Genomic DNA, 26,213 nt, shown 5'->3' on the forward strand with positions numbered 1-26,213 from the left:
GGTCAAATTGATCACAGTGTACCCCTCCTTCACAACATTGGCGCTATGTGTCCCCAACCGATGGCACCCCTCCCACTTTTTTCCCCCCCTCTCTCTTCTTCCTACCCTTTCTTTGTATAAGCTCATTGTGACAAGGCAACTATATGGGCGTCATGAGGCTTCTAGAAATCTATGAAGAGGTTCCCAATAAGCACTTGGAATCACCCCCCCCCCCCCCCCCCCGAAATGAACTTCTGGATCCCCTAACACTGACTTTTACTTATTACCCACCTCCCAACGATTTCAACAATGTTCTTTGGATTTTAACGGTCATGAGGTCTTCTGGCCTGTTTTTGTAGATGGTACAATGTCAGACCCCCCCCTGTTCTTTACAGTGTTTTGCCTTCACTGATGTAGCCATTCTGATTGCCTTCCCCGTACTTCCCTTGTATAAAGAATGCAACCCCCCCCTTCAAAAAAAAAAATACAAATAGAAAAGAAACCTAAAAAAATATTCAGATATGTGTAATAAATACTGAAAAAATATTTTACACAGTGGAGTAATGCTAAGGCATACATGCATTTAGTGCCCCCATGAATACATGTGCTGAAAGCTGCAATAAATGCTTGGGAGTGGTTCAGCCTCAGGGTAGTAACACAAGGGTTTGAGAACTGCAGTGTTTAAGAGCAATTCCAGGCAACTATAAAAAAACAATCAGTGAAGTTTCCAATGGTCAGAAATTTTCGTCAGTTCACTATATTCCACACATGAAATGAAAACCTTAGAGTGGACCAACTTTCCCCATCTTTTTAATCACTTCCGGACCAGAGATGTACCCATACATGGCTGGACTTTCAGTCGTTTTACTGGGCATCACCCAGGCATCACCCCAGTACCATTTTTCTTTTAGAACCGGTGGTTGGCTACCTTGTAAAAGAAACAGCCAACTAACCCATCCCACCGGGAGACCCGAGTGACCAGCCAGTGCATGCGCTGGCTGGTCGGACATAAACCTGACATTTTAACAGGGGTGTGTAGACTTTTTATATACATTGTAAGTAACTGTGCAAAAATAAAAATAAAAGAAAATAAATGATTAAAAAGAATATTAAAGTGCCCCCCGTCCCCCTGTGCTTGTGCGCAATTCCGAAAAGGCACGTCGGTCCCGCACGCGCGCAAACAGTGCTTGTTCCACACGTTAGGTATCACTGCGAATATCAGATCATGGACAGTAATTCTAGCACTAGACCTCCTCTGTGCATCTAAAGTTCGTAACCTGTACAAGCTTTTAAAGTGTCGCCCTATGAATATTAAAATGTACTTGGTTTGTCGAGATTGCATGGGCGTGTGCATTTCTAAAACGTTTATCTTTTTACAAAAAAATTGGGTTATGTATTGTGGGTTTTTTTTTGTTTTTGCATTAAAATTCAAAAAAGTGCATTTTTTACCCCCCAAAAAAACTACATTTGCCGCTGCGCAAATACTGTGTGACATAAAAAATTGCAACGACCCCTATTTTATTCTCTAGGGTCTTTTGCTTTAAAAGAAAAAAAAATAATAATGTTTGGGGATTTCAAGTAATTTTCTATCAAAAATACATGTAAACAAAAAGTGACAGAAAAGGCCAAGTCTGAAAGTGGTAATAAACCTGACAATACTAATGCAATCTCAATTTGGAAACAAAGTCAAGGCAGTACTGTACTATGACAGCCCCTTCTGTCTATATTCTAGTGATCCAGGAACACGGCTGCTGGTAATGCTGGAAAAATGTAAAATAAAATGGTTTCTAACAACCACCGGATTCAGACCTGTCTTGGTAGTTTAACTGTGAGATGCAAGAAGAAAAAGACATGGGCTTTTTGGTCAGTATGCTCCTAATGATCTTCTTTGGAGCAGAGTGTGCATATTCTGCATGCAACTATAGAGAATCAAATTTAAAGCAAAACTAAACTATCCTATCCTTTACAGCCAAGGAAGCGGCCATGTTAGCATCTAACTGATCTTTAGTTGTCATAATACCGAACATGTGATCAGTTATGGCTCCAGCCATTTGGGCTGAGACCACAAACAGCTGCGACAGTTATCATGGCATGCCGTGAATGGAACTGTTTTGGAAAACAGTTAAAATTGAACTTTAGGCCAGAATAAAAGAAACAGGGCAAACAGGCAGAAATTTTAATGCAGAAGAGATATGCTTTGTCTCCTCTGCATTAAAGATAGATATCTGCCTGTCCGCCTTTATACAGTGAGCCGCACACGCACAGCTTGCTTTACAAATTCGGCAGTGCCGAATCTGACTTGGCTCCCATGCACTGGGAGTGACGTTATCCCCGCCTGGCCAATGACCGAGACTGGCGATCGAGACCTGGGAACCAGCCGCCTGAAGGTTTTAGCAGCCAGGTGGGGAGCTCGGAGCCGAGGGGAGTATAGTTGCTATTTACAGTGGAACTAAAATTACCGGTAAATAACAAATTGCAAACATGTGCAGCTCAGTATATCTTCTGGCAAACTGCCTATGTGCCGGGATGAGTGCACTCCTGTGCATGCGTGGGGGTGACTTCATCCCATGCTGGTGAATCAAAGCAGCTGAAGACCGGCACCTGAAAGAAGCTGAGGAGAAGATGCTAGCAATGGTGAGGGACTTTGTGGGCGTTGGACTGTTGAAAGGTAAGTATTTTAACCTTTAGTTCTCCTTTAAAAATTGATGGGTTTAGTTCTGCTTTAGGTGACCTTTATAACTTTAGAGCAAACGTGCCAGCACTGCATTGTGGATTTGTTTACAGGCACCTCTATGCTGAGTCTGCTGAGTTACTGCAGCTTATCATAGAGGTGCTGCTAGATGACAAATGAGATCTTCATCTTCTTTTCATGACAAGTGAGAAATTGAACTCATTAAAAGATTATGACTGCCCCCGATATATGCCCACCTGAATCCCCCCCCTCCACATTGTATCAGGGTATGCCCTCCTGAATCCCCCCCCGTGTATCAGTATATACCCTCCTGAATCCCCCCCCCCCCAGTGTATCAGTATATACCCTCCTGAATCCCCCCCCAGTGCATCAGTGTATGCCCTCCCGAATACCCCCCCCCCCCAGTATATCAGTGTATGCCCTCCTGAATAACCCCCCCCCCCCAGTATATCAGTGTATGTCCTCCTGAAACTCCCCCCAATGTATCAGTGTATGCCCTACTGAATCCCCCCCCCCAGTGCATCAATGTATGCCCTCCTGAATCCCCCCCCCCCCCAATGTATCAGTGTATGTCCTCCTGAATCCCCCCCCCCCACCAGTGTATCAGCGAATGCCCTCCTGAATCCCCCCAGTGTATCAGCGAATGTCCTCCTGAATCCCCCCCCCCCCGTGTATCAGTGTATGCCCTCCTGAATTCCCCCCCCCCGCCCCCAGTGTATCAGTGCATGCCCTTCTGATCCCCCACCCCCAGGGTATCAGTGTATGCCCTCCTGATCCCCCCCCCCAGTATCAGTGTATGCCCTCCTGATCCCCCACCCCCAGGGTATCAGTGTATGCCCTCCTGAATCCCCCCCGTGTATCAGTGTATGCCCTTCTGAACCCCCCCACAGTGTATGCCCTCCTGAATCCCCCCCCAAGTGTATCTGTGTATGCCCTCCTGAATCCCCCCCAGTGTATCAGTGTATGCCCTCCTGAATCCCCCCCCAGTGTATCAGTGTATGCCCTCCTGAATCTCCCACCCAGTGTATGCCCTCCTGATCCCCCACTCCCAAGTGTATCTGTGTATGCCCTCCTGAACCCCCCCCCATGTATCAATGTATGCCCTCCTGAATCCCCCCCTCCCAAGTGTATCAGTGTATGCCCTCCTGAATCCCCCCCTCCCAGTGTATCAGTGCATGCCCTCCTGGGTATCAGTGTATGGCCTCCTGATTCCCCCCCCAGTGTATCAGTGTATGCCCTCCTGAATGCCCCCCCCCCAGTGTATGCCCTCCTGAATCCCCCCCCCTCAGTGTTTCAGTGTATGCCCTCCTGATCCCCCACCCCCAAGTGTATCTGTGCATGCCCTCCTGAATCCCCCCCCCCCCAGTGTATCAGTGTATGCCCTCCTGAATCCGCCCCCCAAGTGTATCAGTGTATGCCCTCCTGAATCTCCCCCCCCAGTGTATGTGTATGCCCTCCTGATCCACCACCCCCCAGTGTATCAGTATATACCCTCCTGAATCCCCCCCCCCCAGTGTATCAGTATATGCCATCCTGAATCCCCCCCAGTGTATGCCCTCCTGGAACCCCCCCCCCCCCCCCCCAATTTATCAGTGTATGACCTCCTGAATCCCCCCCAGTGTATCAGCGAATGCCCTCCTGAATCCCCCCCCCCCCATTGTATCAGTGTATGCCCTCCTGAATCCCCCCCCCCCCCCACCAGGGTATCAGTGTATGCCCTCCTGATCCCCCACCCCCCAGGTTATCAGTATATGCCCTCCTGATCCTCCCCCAGGGTATCAGTGTATGCCTTCATGATCCCCCACCCCCTAGGGTATCAGTGTATGCCCTCCTGATCCTCCCCCAGGGTATCAGTATATGGCCTCCTAAATCCCCCCCCCCCAGTGTATGCCCTCCTGAATCCCCCCCTCCCAGTGTATCAGTGTATGCCCTCCTGATCCCCCCCCCCAAGGGTAACAGTGTATGCCATCCTGACCCCCCCCCGGGTATCAGTGTATGCCCTTCTGATCCCCCTCCCCCCAAGGGTATCAGTGTATGCCCTCCTGACCCCCCCCCCCCAGGGTATCAGTGTATACCCTCCTGATCCCCCACCTCCCAGGGTATCAGTGTATGCCCTCCTGATCCCCCCCCCCAGGGTATCAGTGTATGCCCTCTTGATCCCCCCCCCCCCCAGGGTATCAGTGTATGCACTCCTGAATCCCCCCTCTCAGTGTATCAGTGTATGCCCTCCTGATCCCCCCCCCAAGTGTATCTGTGTAGGCCCTCCTGAATCCCCCCCCCAGTGTATCAGTGTATGCCCTCCTGAATCCCCCCCCCCGCCATGTGTATGCCCTCCTGAATCCTCCCACCAGTGTATCAGTGTATGCCCTCCTGAATCCCCCCAGGGAATCAGTGTATGCCCTCCTGACCCCCACCAGGGTATCAGTGTATGCCCTCCTGATCCCCCACCCCCCAGTGTATCTGTGTATTCCCTCCTGACCCCCCCGTGTATGCTCTCCTGACCCCCCCCCCCCGTGTATGCCCTCCTGATCACTCTCCCCCAGTGTATGCCCTCCTGATCCCCTCCCCAGTGTATGCCCTCCTAATCCCCCTCCCCAGTGTATGCCCTCCTAATCCCCCCCCCCCAGTATATACCCTCCCGACCCCACCCCTGCATGTGCCCTACTGTTCCCTGCACACTGCCCTACATTCTACTGACCTCTGTACCCCACCCTACATACTACTGACCTCTGTACACTACCCTTCCTACTACTGACCTCTGTACACTACCTTACATACTACTTACCTCTGTACACTGTATTACATGGTATTATACATTAAATTCAGTTCCGTAAGCAACACCTTATTTTCTGGCAGTGCCCCTCCCGAGACTAGACTCTGGATCCGCCCCTGACACTACGTGCGGCACAGCAGGGGGTCCAGTGTGTCCCCTGTTTCCGGTCCAAACTTTTCCTGTAATTCGAACCTGAAACAGAGCCAAAAACACACAGGACTCTCTTGCTGTGCACACAGTGGCCACCCCGGAGATGTGTGAACCAGCTCCATTGAGAGCCGATCACACTCTCCTGTCATGGGAATTGGATGCGGGGAAACCAGCAGCCAATTGGCATAAGTGGGAACCCAGCCTCAAAGTGTAAATGCTTACTTTTTTTTTGAGGGGCAACAAGAAGTGCCATGGCTGTGCATTACACACTGGTAAGCAAAGGTATTCCCAGATCCAGGGTGGGTAAAAATCTATGATTCACCACTTCAGCCCAGGAAGATTTTACCCCCTTCCTGACCAGGGCACTTTTTACAATTTGGCACTACGTCACTTTAACTGACAATTGCGGAGTCATGCAACGCTGTACCTAAACAAAATTTGCATCCATTTTTCCCACAAATAGAGCTTTCCTTTGGTGGTATTTGATCACCTCTGCGGTTTTATTTTTTGCGCTATAAACAAAAAAAAAGAATGAAAATTGTGAAAAAAAAAACAATATTTTTTACTTCATGCTATAATAAATATCCCCCAAATTTAAAAAAACAAACAAAACTAATTTCTCCATCAATTTAGGCCAATATACATTCTACATAATTTTGGTAAAAATAATCAAAAAAATTTGCAATAAGCGTATATTGATTGGTTTGCGCAAAAGTTATCGCGTCTACAAACTATGAGAAAGATCTATGGCATTTTTATTATTTATTTTTTACTAGTAATGGTGGTGATCTGCGATTTTTAGCGGTACTGCGACAGACAGATTGGACATTTTTGAGACCATTGACACTTATACAGCGATCAGTGCTAGAAATATGCATTGATTACTGTGTAGATTAAACTGGCAGGGAAAGGGTTAACACTAGGAGGCGATCAAGGGGTTAAACGTGTGTTCTTTCAGAATGTTCGAACTGTATGGGGATGTGACTGACTGGGGGAGGAGACATATCGTTGTTCCTACTTAGTAGGAACAAACAATATGTCTCCTCACCCCTGACAGAATAGGGATTTGTGTGTTCACACACACAAATTCCTGTGCTGTCTCTCGTGCACGTGATCGTGCCCGCCGTGCAGCCGATGCATGTGTGCCCTCTGCTGGCTCTTTAAGGAAAGATGTACCCATACAGGAGTGTGTGAGCTGGTCGGGAACCGGTTAAAAAAAAAAATCGGATTTTTTTTTAAATCAGTTTTTTATTATTTTTATCAAATTTATTTTAAATAGAGTGCTTTTGGAGTAAAAATGTATCTAAAGACAGTTTTCTATTTAAGATACATTAATAATTTATTTTATTCAGCATGTTATGTAGCATGAGGCTGCATATTCTGCAATATTTACATTTTGGGTAAACTCATTCAAAGAATCTGAGTTAACATGCACTGCATTGATGCATTCACACAATTTCACAGTAACCATGAGATAAAACAAAGTTCAGAAATATTTCTTTATCCCATTGTTTTGCAAATCTATGTACCGTATATACTCGAGTATAGGCCGACCTGAATATAAGCCGAGGCCCCCAATTTACCCCCAAAAAAACTGGCAAACTTATTGACTCGTGTATAAGCCGAGGGTGAGACATGCCTGTCCATCCCTGTGTGTGTGTCCGTCCATCCCTGTGTGTCCGTCCATCCCTGTGTGTCCGTCCATCCCTGTGTGTCCGTCCATCCATCCCTGTGTGTGTGTGTGTCCATCCATCCATCCATCCCTGTGTGTGTGTGTCTCCATCCATCCATCCATCCATCCCTGTGTGTGTGTGTCTCCATCCATCCATCCATCCCTGTGTGTGTCCCTGTGTGTGTGTGTGTCTCCATCCATCCATCCATCCGTGTGTGTGTGTCTCCATCCGTGTGTGTGTGTCTCCATCCGTGTGTGTGTGTCTCCATCCGTGTGTGTGTGTGTGTGTGTGTGTGTGTGTGTGTGTGTCCAGCCTACCTGTGTCCCGAGCCTTTGTCCCGAGCCTCCGTCCCGTGTCGTGCCTTGCCTTCGTCCCGTCCCGTCCCGTGCCTTGCCTTGCCTCCGTCCCGTGCCCTCTTCGTCGGCGGCCATTGTAAAATTCAAAAGCCGCGCCTCCTCCTTCGCCTGTGATAGGCGGAACACTGAATTTCCCAGCAGCCTGTGTTCCGCCTATCACGGACGTCGTATCATCCTCGTCCGTAGTACGAGGATGATACGACGTCCGTGATAGGCGGAACACAGGCTGCTGGGAAATTCAGTGTTCCGCCTATCACAGGCGAAGGCGGAGCCGGAGGCGCGGCTTTTGAATCATAGAATGGCCGCTGTCTGTCTGCTCGACACGCTGATCGAGCAGTCAGACAGCGATGACTCGAGTATAAGCCGAGGGGGGCACTTTCAGCCTCAAAAAAGAGGCTGAAAATCTCGGCTTATACTCGAGTATATACGGTACACTACAAACTGTATGACTGAATAGGTTCTGATATCGCTGCTTTATTATTTGGTTCAAAATTTAGTTGATTTAAATGAAGCCTTTTTATCAACAATTTAAAGTGGTTGTAAACCCTTGTGCTTTGCTCATCATCCTATGCATTAAGGTGAAAAAACACCTGGCAGTGACCGGCCCCCCAGCCCCCCCCCCCCCCCCGTTTTACTTACCTGAGCCCTGAATTTCTCTCGGCAGAGAGGCATTGTCCCTCTCTGCACGGGGTCCCGGCTCTTGATTGGATAGATTGATAGCAGCGCAGCCATTGGCTCCCGCTGCTGTCAATCGAATCCAATGATCCGTGGGGCGGGGTCGAATCCCGCATTTGTGTCTATGGACGCAAATGCTGGACTCGGGAGCGCGCTCGCAAGGTAACCCCCAAGGGAGAGCGCTTCTTCTAGGAGGTTATCTGATAAGGGGAGGAGTTACCAGCGCCGCTAGGGGACCCCAGAAGAGGAGGTTCAGGCCACTCTGTACAAAACGAGCTGCACAGTGGAAGCAAGTATGACCTGTTTGTTATTTTAAATAAAAAAACAAGCCTTTACAATCACTTTAAATCATGATTTAAAATCGACTTGAATTAAATCAAATCCACCTTGCCCAGTTCGCCAGATTACTGACAAAAGAGAGTGAGGTGGTCAAATGCAAAAGTCAGATAAAGGACTGTAGCCTTGCTCAGAGAGATGTGTTACCCTGCGTGTGCATTTCAAAGACAACAGTTATTAGGGAAGTATGGAAGTGCTGCCTTTGCTAGTTGCCTGGCTGTCATTCTGATATTTTAACATCAATACAACAAGCTAGTAATCTGGAATGACTATGGCGATAATGAATTCTGACTTTTCCCTGACTTGATGGCTGCATTCTTACTCAGAGTGTAATGCCGCACACAGCCAGGCAACAAACGTTTTCAGGAGGAGCTCAGCAGTGGCAGCCCCAATATTTATTACCATGACAAGTACACTTTAAGCAAGACAGTTCACAAATCAGAACTCTTATGATGAAAGCAGTCTCTTCTCCAGCTCTGGAAATTAAAGAAGCACTCTAGTCTAAACAATAATAGGAGATTTTCCCATTTTAGTAACCTATTTGTGTTACATTTTAAAACTGGCAGGGCTATATATCCCTCACCACATGTACACCTAAGATATTAAAGAGGAAGTAAACCCTGATGGGTTTACTTCCTCTTTGTCTCCCTGCAAAGGTAAAGTATAATGGACTACTATGCATCGCATAGTAGTCCATTATGTGTCACTTACCTGACACAGGAGCCAGCGAAGTCACCGCTGTCCCCTGTAGTTCCGAGCGTCCATCTTCTTGGTGGGTCTCGCTGCTCCGGCACTGTGATTCGCCAGAGCAGTGATGACGTCACTCCCACGCATGCGCACGGGAGCCGACACTCACGGCATATCACCGCGATATGCGGCTTGCCCAGTGTGCCGCTGTCTACGGCGCATGCGCCGTAGACAGCGGTGGCTGTCTTCAGGTAAATATCTCCTAAACCGTATAGGTTTAGGAGATATTTCGTGGACCTACAGGTAATCCTTAATCTAGGCTTACCTGTAGGTCAAAGTGGTTTGTAAGGGTTTACAACCACTTTAAAGGCTTTCTTCTATTCACCTCTCTATAATCAAATGCCACAATAATATTACATCTTTATAGTTCGAAGTGCACAGGTTGCAGGAAATATAATTGCTCGATCCCCCATCAACAGTCAGTGTTGATGAGGGAATACCTCCAGTTGAGCTATTGTGTTATTGCAGCTGGCAATAATAGCATGAAAAATCCAACAGACTGGTTGTACACAAGTTGATCGATCGATTAACTTGGGTACAATCAGCCTACCTATACATGGTTTAAATCTCGACCTGCCCTGCTGAACCGGCCAAGATTTGATCCGTCTGTGGCCGGCTTTAGACTGCTGTTTCTAATCTAGACAATCACCAATAACCGCTTAAGGATTGCCACATGTACATATACTGCAGCAGAACAGCGATCATTTGTGGGAACCTGGCGATCATTTTTAGAGAGGCAGAACAGTGGTCTGCCTATGTAAACAAGGCACACCGCTGTTCTGCCAGAAAGGAAAATGGAGATCTCATGTTTCTGCTAAGCAGAAACATAAATCCGTTTTCCTTTAATCAAAGCATTCCCCCTACAGTTAGAAAGCACACATAAGGAACTCATTTAACCCTTTGATTGCCCCTGATGTTAACCCCTGCCCTGCCAGTGTCATTTATACAGTGTTAGTGCATTTTTTAGCGCTGATCACTGGTCCCCAAAAAGTGACAGTCAGATTTGTCCGCTGCAAAGTCCCCCCCCCCAAAAAAATAAAATAAGAAATGACTGATCCCCCCATTACTAGGAAAAATAAAAAATAATAAAAAGTCCCTAAATCTATCCCATAGTTTGTAGAGGCTATAACTTTTGTGCAAATGAATCAATTAGGCTTATTGGGATATTTTTTTACATATTGGCCTAAAGTTATAAAGAAATTAGATTTTTTTTTATTGGAAATGTTTTATATATATTTTTTTAAATTGTTGTTTTTTTTATTCATAACCCTAAAATAAAAACCACAGGTGATCAATTAGCACCAAAAGAAAGCTCTATTTGTGGGAAAAAAAGGACATACATTTTATTTGGGTACAATGTCGCACAACCGCGCAATTGTCAAAGTAACGCAGTGCCGTATCGCAAAAAAATGGCCTGGTCATTAAGGGGGTAAAGTAATGCATAATATAAAAGTTTACGTTGTTACACATACTAAGCAAGAACAAATTTAGATTTTTAACTGGAATTCAGCTTAAATGAAGGAATTTAGAAATTTAGAGCCGAATCACACTTCTGCATTGCGGTAACGCACATTACACTTGTTGGTGTGATGGCATTCAGTTTAAACGGCACCCAATGCACTGGCATTGTAGCGTGCCACAAAACATGGCAATGCACAATACTGAATTACAAAAAAGAGTATGTGCCTGATTTTGAGCGTGCTGGGTGCATTGGCAGCCCACTCAAAATAATGTTTTTGTTATTGTGTCGCAGAAATGTATACAGGCTCTTATATTCTTGATTTATGACACCTGCAGAAAAGTTTCAGCAGTTCAAACTATTGTATGATGTTTTAACCTTCGCTCACACCGCAGCGGCTTTGAAACTGCGTTACTTCAGTGCGATTTCAAAGCCGTGCATCAGTGCGATTTGCACTGCTGATTTAATTGCGGCTTGTGACTTCATTTAACAGAAGGCTATGCAAGTCGCAATGAAATCGGTAAGAAGTAGTGCAGGAACCTTTTTCATAATCGCTGCGACATGAGTCACGGTGATATGAACGGTTCCATTGCCAGCAATGGGGTGCGTTTAAATTCAAAAACATTTGAAGCAGCTTACACCACAGGAATCACTACCACAAAAAATACTAAAAGTACAATGCTCCTCAAATAATCAAATACCAAAAATAAATCATGAAATAAACATATCACTGTATATCAATACTTTCATAAGTGCTTGTGCATACAAAGAAGTACATACTCCAATGAAGGAGATCGGACTTTGATCCAACCATACAAGGCCCTGTGAGGCTGGTATGGATTTTGAGGGAAAACCTCACACCAAAAAAAAAAAAAAAAGGACTCCCCCCGAATCCATACCAGACCCTTATCCAAGCATGCAGCCCAGAAGGTCAGGAAAAAGGCAGGGGCGGACAAATGATCCCACCCTCCTGGACCATATCAGGCCACATGCACTCAACATGGGGGTGGGTGCTTTGGGGCAGGGGGGGCTCTGTGCCCCCCCCACCCCAAAGCACCTTGTCCCCATGTTGGGTATCAGGTACATACTACCCCTACCCATTCACCACAAAGGCAGTGAAATGTAAAAAACAAAACAACCGTTTTTTGACAATTCCTTTATTAATAGCTCTGTCTTCTCCCGTTGCCGTCTCTTCCTCCTTCCGCTGTCTTCCCCAATGCCTTCTCCTCGCGCCACCGTCTTCTTCCTCGCCGCCGGTTACCCGCTAAATCTTTTTTTAAAAGCCGCTGTTCTTCTGTTGGCTCTCCGGGTGACATAATCAGTTTAGTCACACTCTATGGCTATATAAAAGATGCCAGACAGTGGACAACAACACAACAGAGGAAGGTGACAACAGAAGAACAGTGGCTTGTTTATTTTTTTCAGCTGGTAATCAGTGGTGGAGAGAAGGCATCTAGGAAGACGGCGAGGGGAGGAGATGGCAGTGGAGAGGACAGCTATTATTAAAGGAATTTCCAAAAACAGTATCTTTTTTTTACATTTCACTGCCTTTTTTGGTGAATGGGTAGGGGTAGTATGTACCGGGCACCCATTCACATGGGGGGGGGGCTGGATTTCGATAAGCCCCCCACAGACCTGGACAACCACTGGCCAGGTTTGTCGGGATGAGGCCCTTGTCCCCATCAACATGGGGGCAAGGTGCTTTGGGGTGTGTCCCCGCCCCCCCATGTTGAGGGCATGCGGCCTGGTATGGTTCAGGAGGGAGTGGAGCGCTCACTTGTCCCCTCCCTTTCCTGACCTGCCAGGCTGCATGCTCGGTCGGATAAGGGTCTGGTATGGATTTAGGGGGCACTCCATTTTATTATTTTGCCGTGGGGGTCCCCTCCGAATCCATACCAGTATGCCTGGGGGGGGGGGGCGACACACCCCACGTCGTCTTTTTTTTGCCAGCAATTTTTCTTTTTTTTACATTCAGCTGTCAGCGGGGAACGGAATCATTGGTTGTCAAGGACGCGCCGGGGGACTCCTTGGCCCCCTCCTTAGCAACCAGCTATATACAGCATGTTTAACGTGGAAAAAAAAAAAAGGTTTAAAAATGGATGGCAGCAGATCGGATGTAAGCAGATCGTCTGCTAACATCAGTTTTTTGTACGTTTCATTTAAGGATAAAAAAAAGTTGGGTTTTCTTCCATCATAAAAAACTGAGTTTAGCGGAGACGGATGTCAGCAGATGATCATCTGCTAATGTCTGCTATCTCGTAGAAATACATGTTTGTCCGTTTTTCACCACCAAGGGATGGATGAAAAACGGACATACGGAACAGCTGCATGAAATCAAGTGTACAGCTTGTATAAGGCTCCTTTCACACAGCCGTTCCGTATGTCCATTTTTCATCCATCAGTTGATGGATGAAAAACGGACATACATGTATCTCTACGGGATAGCGGACATTAGCAAATGATCATCCGCTGCCATCCGTTTCTGCTAAGCTCCATTTTTTATGCCGTAAGAAAACCCAATTTTTTTTTTTTTTTTTTTTTTACGGATAAAAAAAGACTGAACGGATGAAAAATGCATGTTAGCAGACGATCCACTTACATCCGATCCGCGACATCCGTTTTTAAACCCTTACACTCCCCCACATTAAACACACTGTATATAGCTGGTTGCTAAGGATGGGGCCAGGAAGCTGGCTGCCACGTCCTTAACAACCAATGACTCATCAGCTGTAAGCAGGGTTCCCCGCTGACAGCTGAATGAAAAAAAAAAAAAAAATTGGCGGCAAAATGAATCATGGAAAAAATAAATAAATAAAACCAGCGTCCACCACAAGATCCATACCAGCTCCTTATCCGAGCATGCAGCGTGGCAAGGTCAGGAAAGGGAGGGGACGAATGAGTGCCCCCTCCTGAGCCATACTAGGTCGCATGCCCTCAACATGGTGGGGTCGATGTTGATGGGGACAAGGGCCTCTTCCCGACAACCCTGGCTGCTGGTTGTCGGGGTCTGCGGGCGAGGGGCTTATCGGAATCTGGGCCCTCCTATGTTAATGGGTATCGGTTACATACTACCCCTACCCATTCATCAAAAAAGCAGTGAAATGTAAAAAAACAAAAAACACAAGAGCCGGTTTTTGACAATTCCTTTATTAATAGCTGTCTTCTGTTGGTGCCGTCTTCTCTGCTGCCATCTTTCCCAATGCCTCCTCTGCTTCGGTAGGGATTTTGGCTGGGTAGAATCCATACCAGACCCGAAAGGCATGGAATGGCAGGAGGGGGGGGGGGGGGGGGGGGGGGTAGGATTTTTTTTGCATTCAGCTGATGACTCATCGGTTGGTAAGGGTGCAGCAGCTGGCTTCCCAGCCCCCTCCTTAGTGACCAGCTATATATAGTGTGTTTGAAGTTCAGTCCCTTTTTTTTCCTCGTAAAAAAACAGACCTCAGCGGATACTAAAAATGGATGTAAAAGTTGACATCCGTATCTGTTTACAAAAAAAAAAAAAAATAAAAAAAAAAAAATAAAAACACACGGGACTGAACTTAACAAAAGAAAAAAAAAATAAAAAAAAAAAAATAAATAAAAAACACTACGTTCGTGTGAAACCAGCCAAAGTGTCATTTCTTCAGTGTTGTCACATGAAAAGATATATAAAAAAAAAAAAATATTTACAAAAATGTTAGGGGTGTACTCACTTTTGTGAGAGGGGAAAAAAAAAAAAATAGAGAAAAAAAGTGTGTGTGTGTGTGTGTGTATATATATATAATATTTTTTGTTTAGGGGTTCTAATACAAACTTCGAGCAAAAAAAAAACCCACAAAAGCCCCTTTTGTTTTAATAAAACCCGGACATTCCTAAAAGCACCTTCCTAATAAAGAAACAAACTCTTCAGATTTTCCATCCTGGGATAAAATTATTATTAGGACAAGTAGACTGTCACAAGGGACAAGTGAATTGGGACCTCGATTTAGGCCCTTGGACAAGTAGTTTTTTTTTTTTTTTTAAACACACATGTCCACACCCTTGCAGTGATCTGTTTATTTCTTTCTTCATTTATTTTTGGTATTTGATTTTTTTGAGGAGCACTGCATTTTTTGATATTGTCTGATGTGGCTTGCCAAAGGAGGCCAATGTACATAACTAGTACAATCTGCCGACAACTCACATAGAAAAATACAAGCTAGGCTGACTAACCAGGAACTTTCGGTTACAGCATATACATGAACTGTATTCAATTCTGGAGATACTGATGTATACCTAGGTGTTCTCAGTGTGCTAGTGTTTAACCCTTTCACTGCTGGCCATATATTATACAATTTTGTTATCCAATTTACTTTAGATTTACCTTCAACTACACTATATTGTCAAAAGTATTGTGACGCCTGCCTTTACAAGCACATGACCTTTAATGGCGTCTTAGTCTGTAGGGTTCAGTATTAAGTTGGCCCACCCTTTGCAGCTATAACAGCTTCAACTCTTCCAGGAAAGCGGTCCATAAGGTTTAGGGATGCCAATAAGGTTAATGTGCATGTAAAGGCGAGTGTCCCAATACTTTTCACAATATAGTGTATGGTTTTGGTAAATCTAAAGGAAAATTGTACAAGAAAATTGCATAATGTATTGCCAGCCTAAACAATGCCTGGATTCAATAAAAACAGAAAACATGGTTAAAACATGCAAAGATGACACATACCTCCAACGTTTGTAATAGTGACAGGAACCCCCTGAACCTGGACTCCAGCTGTACCAAGATTTGCAACGCTGACCGTCTGCAGGTTAGGCACAGATGTAAAGTGGGCAGCATTGAGAGTGATTGGGGTGCCAGAAACTGTCACAGGTGTAATCTGGGCAATTGTTGTGCCACTACTGGTGGACACTGGAGTTATGGTGAGCTGTTGCGACAGGCCAGCGTTCTGAACTTGCAAATTCTGAAGGCTCTGGATATTCTGAACCTGCACAGTTTGCCAGCTGATCTGACCAGATGGGGTTAATGTTGGGGCCCTTATGAGAATCTGCGATGGGCTTAGTGCTTGGAGCTGAACGTTTTGCAGTTGTTGTTGCTGAAGAGTCTGTATGGTCTGTCCTGATTGAAGCTGAAAAGACTGCTGTGGTATGGCTTGTATAATCTGTTGCTGCGGCTGCTGAATCTGAATTTGCTGTAAAAGTGGCTGCCCCATGATCTGCACCTGCTGCAAGGAGCTCGACTGATCAGACACATTCTGAAGTCCGTTGGCCTGAAGCTGACTGTTACTTTGAGATTCAGACTCGGTGACAGAAGATGGCGATTCTTCTGCTGCACGTTCTGTACTTGCTGGTGTGCTCGTAAACTGGCCCGATTCAGCTGTGCTGACAAGCGTGTCGCTGCTAGTCAGAGTGGTAGACACAGTGGTTGTACAGGTGGTGGAGGAGGCGGAGGAGGAGGGAGAATCAGGCATGGTACTGATGGAGGAAGTTGTGATGGGTGTAGACATCAGCTGATTTCCATTGGTAACCCCACCATCTGTGGTCTGAACAATCTGTGCTGAACTTCCTCCAGCAGACATACTGTTGATCACGGGCAGAGCCAGAGTCACTCCTCCTATGTTTATGGGTAAGGTAGTCACTACTTGAGGAGTACCAGAGATGGTCTGCAGCTGCAGTGGTATAGAAACTCCAGGCCGAATCTGCATTGGAACTGTCTGATTCGCTAAATTCTGTGCAATAATATTTCCAGATGCTGTTCTGTTGCCAGCAGCGATAATGGCTTGATTGTTACCAGCGGGGATAAATTGGATTTGACCTTGCAAATCTTGCAGTGTGGTGGCATTTCCAGGGCTGATCTGAATGTGCTGACCTTCCAAAGTCTGAATCTGGGGAATAACTTGGTACTGCACGTTCCCTCCTGGCGTTTGGACCTGGATGACCTGGAACTGCCCAGGGGCTGTGGCTGGAGAAGTGCTAGCTTTAGTTTTTGTGGGCGATGAATTCTCATTGCTGCTAGTAGATGAACCTGCTGTACTAGCTATTGAAATGCCTTGCTGAGATATACTGTTTTCCTTTGAAATGGGTGGCGCTGCTGCGACTATTTGCCAGGCGCCGCCTGCTAGCTGAGTGGTGACCAGCTCCAGCTGCTGCGGCTGGTTTTGCAGCTGAACCAATCCTTGGCTGGGATCTATGATTATCTGCTGCTGTCCAGCGGCCTGATTTTCTCCAGTGTTTCCTATTTTACTGCAGGTTGCAGCTAGCAAAGCCAAGGGAGAAGGCTGAGAGTCCTAGTCAAAAAGAAAGTGGGAGAGAACAGAGAGGATGGGTGTGTTTCCATCTGACAGCGCTAACACAAGATCTATAACAGGAAGTGGTCACAGTCTCAGAAGCATCTTAGGTTTTCTATAAACATTTCTGCAAATTTCAAATAGCAACTTACTGGAAGCAACAGGTGACATTTAAAGCAAATTGTTGTTTTTTTATTTATTTATTTTTTATTTTTTTTACAAGCAGCCTTGCAAAAGCAGACTTAAAGTGGTTTTAATGTTTTTTTTTTCATTACATTTTTTCACATAACAAAACAAAAAATAAATAAAATAAAAAAAAAGAAGGAGGGTCATGTAAGGCTCGGGGTTTTTTAACTTCATGCATTCTATGCATGAAGGTAAAAATAAAAAAAAAATAAAAAAAAAAATAAAAAAAAAAAAACTAGAGGTCGACCGATATGGGTTTTTCTCTGGCCGATGCCAATATTTAGAAATCGCCGATGGCCGATATATGATGCCGATTTTTTTGGGCCGATATGTTAGGCCGATTATTTATTTATTTTTTCCCCTTCATCTCATAAAATCTAACAGTTAGACACCTTTCCCACTGGGGCGTTTTTCAGGCCCTTTAAAATAGCGCCTGTAAAGTGCCTGCAAAACGGCTCCCCTGCAGTCTGTGTGGAAGCCCCGAGTGCTTTCACACTGAGGCGATGCGCTGGCAGGACGTTAAAAAAAAAAGTCCTGCAAGAAGCATCTTTCGAGTGGTGTATACCGCTCCTCCACCACTCCTGCCCATTGAAATGAATGGGCACCGCTGCCGAAGCACCTGCAATGCCATTTGGCAGCGGCGCTTCACGGGCACATTTAACCCCTTCCTGGGCCGCTAGCTGGATTATAAGTGCCCCGCTAAAATGATGGTAAAGCGCCGCTAAAACTGGCAGCGTTTTACCGTCAACACCTGCTCGCTCCAGTGTGAAAGCAGCCTTAAATGATTCAGAAAATTTCTTACATTTATTAAACAAAAACAAACATCCAAACAGTTCACTTGTATGTATAATTTAGAATAAAATATATAATTTTTTTATTTTTTTTTATTACACAAACAGGTAATCAAAACTTTTGGATGAAAAAAAAATGGACTAACTTTACTGTTTTTTTGAGTTTGAGTTTGAAGGACCGCTGCGCAAATACTGCGTGACATAAAATATTGCAACAACCGCTATTTTATTCCCTAGGATCTCTGCTAAAAATATATATATAAGTTTTGGGGGGTTCTAAGTGAATTTCTAGCAGAAAATACAGGATTTTTATTTGTAAGCAACAAGTGTCAAAAAAGATTTAGTCTTTAAATGGTTAAACTGAGAACTTCTACACACTGAGTTGAGTTCATTCATTCACATACATTCGTAAACATTGTATCTTTTTGATCTTTTCTTGGCAGACTGCCCAGAGAGGCTCGGTTCACACAGGGGCGGCACGACTTGCAGCGCCGCGACCTGCACATGATCAGCGGCGACTTGCAAAACGACTTCTGTATAGAAGTCAATGCAAGTCGCCTGAAGTCGCCCCAAAGTAGTACAGGAACCTTTTTTCTAAGTCGGAGCGACTTGAGTCGCTCCTATTAGAACGGGTCCATAGTACAGAACGGAGCGTGACTTGTCAGGCGGCGAAGTCGCCTGGACAAGTCGCCCCTGTGTGAACCGAGCCAGAGGAGACAAGTCGCTTCACTCAAGTCTCCAGGCAACTTGCACTGACTTCTATTACTGAAGTCATTTGCAAGTCGCGCTGAATATATCATCGGCCTTTTTTAACAGCACAATCGACCGATGCCGATTAATTAAAAAGTGCCAAATATCGGCAGATATATCGGTCGACCTCTAAAAAAAACAAAAAAAAAAAAAACAACAAACACACACTTTTGTGTGCACCGGGCCCCCCTCAGCCCCCTCTAATACTCATCTGAGCTCACTCTCGATTCAGTGATGTGCACAAGAGCTGAGCTTCTCCTGGGTCTCTCATTCTTCATTGGCTGAGACAGCAGCAGGAGCTATTAAAGTCAATCACAGCCAGTGAACCCATAAGGAGGAAGCAGGGGGGTGGGGGGAGAGGCCGGGCCACGGCTCTGTGTCACATGGATGCATAGATTGGGGCTCGGGAGAGAGCATGCACCACTACCTCCAGAGCAAGAAGCACTGGCTGAAAAGGAGGAGCCAGGAACGCCAGTGGGGGACCCAAAAAGAGTGGAGTCAAAACCACTGCACAGTGCAGGCAAGTATAGCATTTGTCATTTAAAAAAAATAAAAAAAATAACCTTTAAATGTCACTTTAAAGGAGCACCCCTGTCAAGACTATGGACATTAAACTATGTACACATTTTAATATGCAGTAAAAGAACTTTAAAGGAATCGTTCATCTTTACCAAAAAAATAAAAAAATAAAAATAAAACGTTCAGCTTTGACTAAAGTTGAATGCCTGTGCTATAGGTATAGCACATACCTCCAGAAGCCCAACTGAAAAACTCAGATGGCATCATCCTGTCCTGCCTTGTTGCTAAGATGTTGCCAAGACCCATGGGTTGCTTTACTAAAACTGGAGTGTGCAAAATCTGGTGCAGCTTTGCATGATAGCCAATCAGTTTCTAACTTGTTCAATTAAAGAGGAAGTAAACCCTTCCAAACAACTTGGACCTATAGGTAAGCCTAGATTAAGGCTTACCTGTAGGTCCAAGCAATATCTCCTAAACCTATATGGTTTAGGAGATATTTGCCCGAAAATGGGCACCGCTGTCTACGGCGCATGCGCCGTAGACAGCGGCGCGCAGGCGCACTAAATGCGGCAAATCCAAGAATGGATTTGCCTAATTTGTCGACTCCCGTGCGCATGCGCGGGAGTGACGTCATCACGGCTTCGCCGTATGGCAGCGGCGGAGCTGCGAGGCGCGACTCCCGTGCGCATGCGCGGGAGTGACGTCATCGCGGCTGCGCCGCTGTGATTCGTCGGAGCTGCGAGACGCCACCAGCAACATGGATGCGGCGGACTACAGGGGACAGCGGCGACTTCGCTGGCTCCTGTGTCAGGTAAGTGACCCATAATGAGTTACTATGCGATGCATAGTAGTCCATTATGCTTTACCTTTGCAGGGAAAAAAAGAGGAAGTAAACCCATCAGGGTTTACTTCCTCTTTAAGGTTTGACAAAAAAACATGAATGCTGAATGGTTTCTATGCAGAGTTGCACCAGATTTTTGACTTTCTAGTTTTAGTAAATCAACTCCATACACATTGGTTATAATTACACATTGGTTATAATTAAGAGTGTGCCTAGCCCCAGCTGCGTGCCGTGGCTCTTCCCAATGGCCCCTGCAAAATGACTATTTCCTACAGTGACATAGGAGATGGCAGATGGAACCGCAGCAAAGAGCAGGCAATGCAGGTATCCTACACACCATGAAGTGTGGGATTCTAAAGATTCTCCTGGTGACTGTTGCTCTTGAAGACAGCAGTGCGGACCTCACAACCACTAGATAAGTATTAGGAACCTTCTCTTGCAGACTTTTTGGAATTTTTTATTTATCAATTTAAAGAACTCCAAAAATAAAACGTTAAAGACAAAAAAATAAAAGATCTGCAGGGTTAAAAATAATGACATTTCAGGAGGAGCATACTTTAAAGTGGATGTAAACCAGATTCATGAAATTTGACCTACATATATCTGTAGTGTTTACTTATCTCTCTCCAAAGCACTAAGTCCTGTGTCTGTCTGCTGTTTCGGTCCTCTGTTATCAGCATGATAACTTCTGACAAGTTCTCAGAGACAGGAGATAAAACCAGCCTTAAATTTGTATCGGGTGGTTGCTATGAATAGATTAGCAGAGAGCATGTCTTGTCACAGCACAGCTCTGAAAGTATCTTTGTTCTTCTGCCTATGAGGAGGGGGAGGTGCTTTCTTCCAATCAGCTGTCACACAGTGTAAACCAAGACTATACGCCTACTGTTGAATGAGGAAGTAAAAAAATCGACCACGATGTAAGAATTCTAAAGAATATATAGCAGCTGAAGACTGCAGGTATACATGTAACACTTATGTAGGGAGATTTGTTTCATCTGAGGCTTTACATCCATTTTTTACGGCTCTCCTACACACAAGTCGTACTGTCCGTCCCTCTTAGCTACTTGTAACCCAGCAGATTTTAAATAAATAAAGTTTTTTTCATTAAATACACCATTGCTATAAGCCATAGCAATGGCAGACTTGCCTTCACAGGTCCAGCATCAAACATTCTTGCTCTAGTGAGAACCTGTCTTGCAGGCATACTTCCATCTCCCGCAAATCAGTTAGCTTGCATGTCGGAGGAAGTGCAGTTTCCTGGCCACTTTGGATGCAAGTGCTGCAGGTCTCATAGAACCCAGTACCATAATTATATCTCCAGTCCCCCTTCTCATCCTTACTATTAATAAAACATTATTCTTAGGCTTTGTTTTGTGAATGGCTTAGAGGAGAGGGTGCAGAGATACAACCATTGGACTGGGGTCTATGGGAGCTGCAGTGCTTACAGCCAGAGGGTCCAGGAAGTACAGCGGGAACTGGACTTCCTTGGCATGTAAACTAATTTGCAGGACATAGATGTAGGTCTACATGACAGCAAGGTCCTCCTGAGGACTGGAAATGCGTGTCTTGTTGGAAACCTATGAAGGTAATCCTGCATGAAGTAGGGGTTTATAATTTAGATTAAAAAAAAAGAAAGAATAAAAAAGGTAACGCAGTGCACCCTGGATGTATCGAACATACAAATTACCTGTGAACCTGATGACTTGCCCTTTTTTTTGGCTTCGGGTTCATTACTTTTTCCTTCCTCGCTGGCCATATCTTCCTCTGCCTGATCTGTAAAATAACCAGAATGACAGGACAGGTGTCAATAAACAAAGTAACGGAAATAGTCCAGCAAGGCACTGGAAACGGAAGGTTGCACATTGACCATTACTAGCTTCTACCATTAAATCATATTTCGTTGTCCCATATTCTAACCCCTGCAATCCCAGAATAAGATATATACAAAAAAAAAAAAAAAGTCAGCTGTGGAGTTAACAATGTTGGAAAAAATTTCATGTTAATCTCTATTTTTAAGACCAGTGTTCATCCTATCCTATTGCACTGGATATCCCAGGCAAAATATGGCCAAAAGAGCCCATCTTACAGTATGTGTACCAGGTTTATGGTGACCTGAGTGAAGGATTGTGACAGGACCATAGTAACCACAGTGACCAGAGTGAAGAGTGTTGGGCTCATGCTGACAAAAGTAAAGACTGACAAAGCATTGTGACGGGTCAGTGGTGACCAGAGAGCAGGGCGACGGGTCCATGGTGACCGGAATGGAGGGTGGTGACAGGTCTATCGTGACCAGAATGGAGGGTGGTGACAGGTCTACGATGTCAGGTCCACGGTGACCAGACTGGAGGGTGGTGACAGGTCCATGGGGACCAGAATGGAGGGTGGTGACAGGTCCACAGGGACCAAATGGAGGGTGACAGGACCATGGTGAGCAGAGAAGAAGGTGACAGGACCATGGTGAGCAGAGGAGAAGGTGACAGGACCATGGTGAGCAGAGGAGAAGGTGACAGGACCATGGTGAGCAGAGGAGAAGGTGACAGGACCATGGTGAGCAGAGAAGAAGGTGACAGGACCATGGTGAGCAGAGGGATGGGTGGTGACAGGACCATGGTGAGCAGAGAAGAAGGTGACAGGACCATGGTGAGCAGAGAAGAAGGTGACAGGACCATGGTGAGCAGAGGAGAAGGTGACAGGACCATGGTGAGCAGAGGAGAAGGTGACAGGACCATGGTGAGCAGAGAAGAAGGTGACAGGACCATGGTGAGCAGAGAAGAAGGTGACAGGACCATGGTGAGCAGAAGAGAAGGTGACAGGACCATGGTGAGCAGAAGAGAAGGTGACAGGACCATGGTGAGCAGAAGAGAAGGTGACAGGACCATGGTGAGCAGAGAAGAAGGTGACAGGACCATGGTGAGCAGAGAAGAAGGTGACAGGACCATGGTGAGCAGAAGAGAAGGTGACAGGACCATGGTGAGCAGAAGAGAAGGTGACAGGACCATGGTGAGCAGAGAAGAAGGTGACAGGACCATGGTGAGCAGAAGAGAAGGTGACAGGACCATGGTGAGCAGAAGAGAAGGTGACAGGACCATGGTGAGCAGAAGAGAAGGTGACAGGACCATGGTGAGCAGAGAAGAAGGTGACAGGACCATGGTGAGCAGAGAAGAAGGTGACAGGACCATGGTGAGCAGAGAAGAAGGTGACAGGACCATGGTGAGCAGAGAAGAAGGTGACAGGACCATGGTGAGCAGAGAAGAAGGTGACAGGACCATGGTGAGCAGAGAAGAAGGTGACAGGACCATGGTGAGCAGAGGAGAAGGTGACAGGACCATGGTGAGCAGAGGGATGGGTGGTGACATGTAGGATGCTGGACTCGCCCACCTCCAATGTTTGTATCTCCTCCATGCAGACACATGCTCCTGTAAAGCCGACCCCATGCCTGGTGTCACACCCCATAGGAGGAGGAGGCGGCAGTGATCCCGGGGAGGATATGTACGGAGGGGGCCCTGGATGTATGAGGGGAGGGTGTGCTGGGGGTGTTACGTACCGCTCATGGTGAATTAGTACTTATTCGTGGCACTGCTAATCAGGAGGAAGGGACGCGGCTAGCGGAGGGGATGGGACGGGGGGAGGATATAAAGGCCGGTCGCTGTGGCTGAGGGAGGCTGGATGCTGGAGGAGGAGGGATGGGGGGCCTGGCTCCCTCTCATGGCGGCGGTAGCTGGCTGCAGAAGGGGGTTGTGGCGTAGTAGCTCCGTCTCTCCCCGCAGCCGGGGCCCCTGATCCCCCCGCCCTGATTGACAGCCCCGGAGAGGGGCGGCCCGGACACCCCTTCTCTCCCACCTCCCCCTTTCCATCCCGCTACGGGATCCGTCGGCTCCATCCAGCCCTGGCGAGGCCTCCTCCCCGGGACCCTCCTCTTTCCCTCCTCGCCACGGCTTACCAGGCGGGCTGCCTCCTCCGGGTGTGCGGGGACCGCTCCGCAGAGCACTCCAATGGGGGGTGACGGGGGGCGATCGGCGGATCCGGTGCAGCGATGATATTTAATTTTATTAATATTTTGCTCCAGCTGCTGGAATGAGTCTCCTCCCCTTCTCCTCCTCCCCCGGACAACACAACGCTGACCCCGCCTTCTCCTCCTCCTCACCCAGACACACGGCGATGGCCCCGCCCCCTCTCTCCACTGCCTGGCCATGGAGCTCGCAGCATTAACCCTCTGCTGGCCGCAGCGCAGCACATTGTTATCAACCAAGGTCCCCCTTCTCAGGATCACTGGCTGCTGGGCTTGTCCCTGGGAAATGCCACCTTTTTATTGGGCAGAAAGTCATACAGGCTAACAAATATCTGCTAACATCTCTAGGTGATTACATATTCTGCAAGAAAATTGTATGTGTGTGTGTGTATATATATATATATATATATATATATATATATATATATATATATATATATATATATATGTATATATATATATATATATATATATATGTGTATGTGTATGTATATGTATGTATGTATATGTGTTATACACCCACACTATGCTTAGGTTTAAAGAAGAACTCCACTACCCAGCCTGAGAATGTAGATGACCATACAAGAGCCTGTCAGATGCAGCTCATGTACCTTGACCATCTCTTGTGCCATGTGGGTAGCCTCTGACTATCTCTTGTACCACATCGGTACCCTCTGACCATCTCTTGTACCACGCCGGTAGCCTCTGACCATCTCTTGTGCCACGTCGGTAGTCTCTCACCATCTCTTGTGCCACACCGGTAGCGTCTGACCATCTCTTGTGCCACGCCGGTAGCGTCTGACCATCTCTTGTGCCACGCCGGTAGCGTCTGACCATCTCTTGTGCCACGCCGGTAGCTTCTGACCATCTCTTGTGCCATGCCAGTAGTCTCTGACCATCTCTTGTGCCACGCCGGTAGTCTCTGCCCAACTCTTGTGCCACACCGGTAGCTTCTGACTATCTCTTGTGCCATGCCGGTAGCTTCTGACCATCTTTTGTGCCATGCCGGTAGTTTCTGACCATCTCTTGTACCACGCCAGTAGTCTCTGACCATCTCTTGGGCCACGCCGGTAGTCTCTGATCATCTCTTGTGCCACGCTGGTAGTCTCTGACCATCTCTTGTGCCACGCCGGTAGTCTCTGACCATCTCTTGTGCCACGCCGGTAGTCTCTGACCATCTCTTGTAGCACCGTCTTACTTGTAACCATTTTTGTAAGGGCCCATTCACACCTGCAGCCTCGTATATAGAGCCGCTGGTGTGCGCTGTGAAGTAAACTGTGCCAATGAACTAAACCTATTGCACTGCTTCCCTTTTTTGTATAACTTTATTAACATGTGAAAATAAAATTTTATTCACCTTTACGTAAGATGTTAAGATGCGGTGTAGTGTGTCACAACACGCTGTGGGAAAGACAATGCGTGCATGTCCTATTTTTCCAGTGCATGCTATTGTAATGTGGTTGTGTGAACTGAACACAAAGGAACTTTTCTTATCTATGTAGTGGACAGTGCAAAGCATTATGGTGTGAATGGACTAATGAGTGCCATATCATGGGGCCAATAAAACCTCTCCCTATATTGTAGAATCATTTGCACATTATTTTATTACCTCAGCACCCTAATGCGAAAGGCTGTGCTGTGAGAGGAAATTCTACACTTATGTCTCTAGTATGACCAGGGCATAGAGTAGGAAGCCTTGTCAGGTTGAGGCGGCACGTAATACTTAGCCGGGATTGGCTGAGACGACGGCGGCGGCGCGGTGCACGCCGGGAGTTGTAGTCAGAGGTGGCCCTCTCCTCCATGATGGAGTGGAAGGGTTTGGCAGGCGGGTCTGAGGTGTGGATTGTCCTCTCGGGGAGGGGTGGCCGAGGCGTGCCTGCTGTCAGCGGTGGGAGTAGGGCTGCTCCAGGGGGTGGTGGAAGAGGGAGTTGTTCTCCTCGATGTCCTCCCTTTCCTCGTGTAACCTCGGACTCTGATAAACATCCCAGTGTGACAGGCGGGCGGGGGAACACATAGAAGAGGGCCCGCC

The 26,213-nt window shown here is 46.5% G+C and overlaps 1 protein-coding gene across 3 annotated transcripts in view; it reads right to left on the reverse strand.

Annotated features, from left to right (window-relative positions):
- Window positions 1–24,285, reverse strand: part of SP4 (Sp4 transcription factor) — a 38,786-nt gene extending 14,501 nt beyond the window's left edge. The window contains exons 1-3 of one of the 3 annotated variants that reach the window (XM_077491242.1): window positions 24,116–24,285; window positions 21,863–21,948; window positions 15,531–17,088 (exon numbers count right to left, since the gene is read on the reverse strand). In XM_077491242.1, the coding sequence (XP_077347368.1) occupies window positions 15,531–17,088; window positions 21,863–21,931 (1,627 nt within the window). In that variant the 5' untranslated portion in view covers window positions 21,932–21,948; window positions 24,116–24,285. Of the gene's footprint in view, window positions 1–15,530; window positions 17,089–21,862; window positions 21,949–23,553; window positions 23,686–23,719; window positions 23,962–24,115 lie in introns of those variants that run through there. The other 2 variants (XM_077491241.1, XM_077491240.1) reach the window with 2 other exon arrangements.
- Between the last annotated feature and the right edge of the window lie 1,928 nt (window positions 24,286–26,213).

Source organism: Lithobates pipiens, unplaced genomic scaffold (genome assembly GCF_037356315.1).
Source record: "Lithobates pipiens isolate NorthernLeopardFrog02 unplaced genomic scaffold, aLitPip1_a1.2 Scaffold_19, whole genome shotgun sequence".
NCBI lineage: Eukaryota > Metazoa > Chordata > Amphibia > Anura > Ranidae > Lithobates > Lithobates pipiens.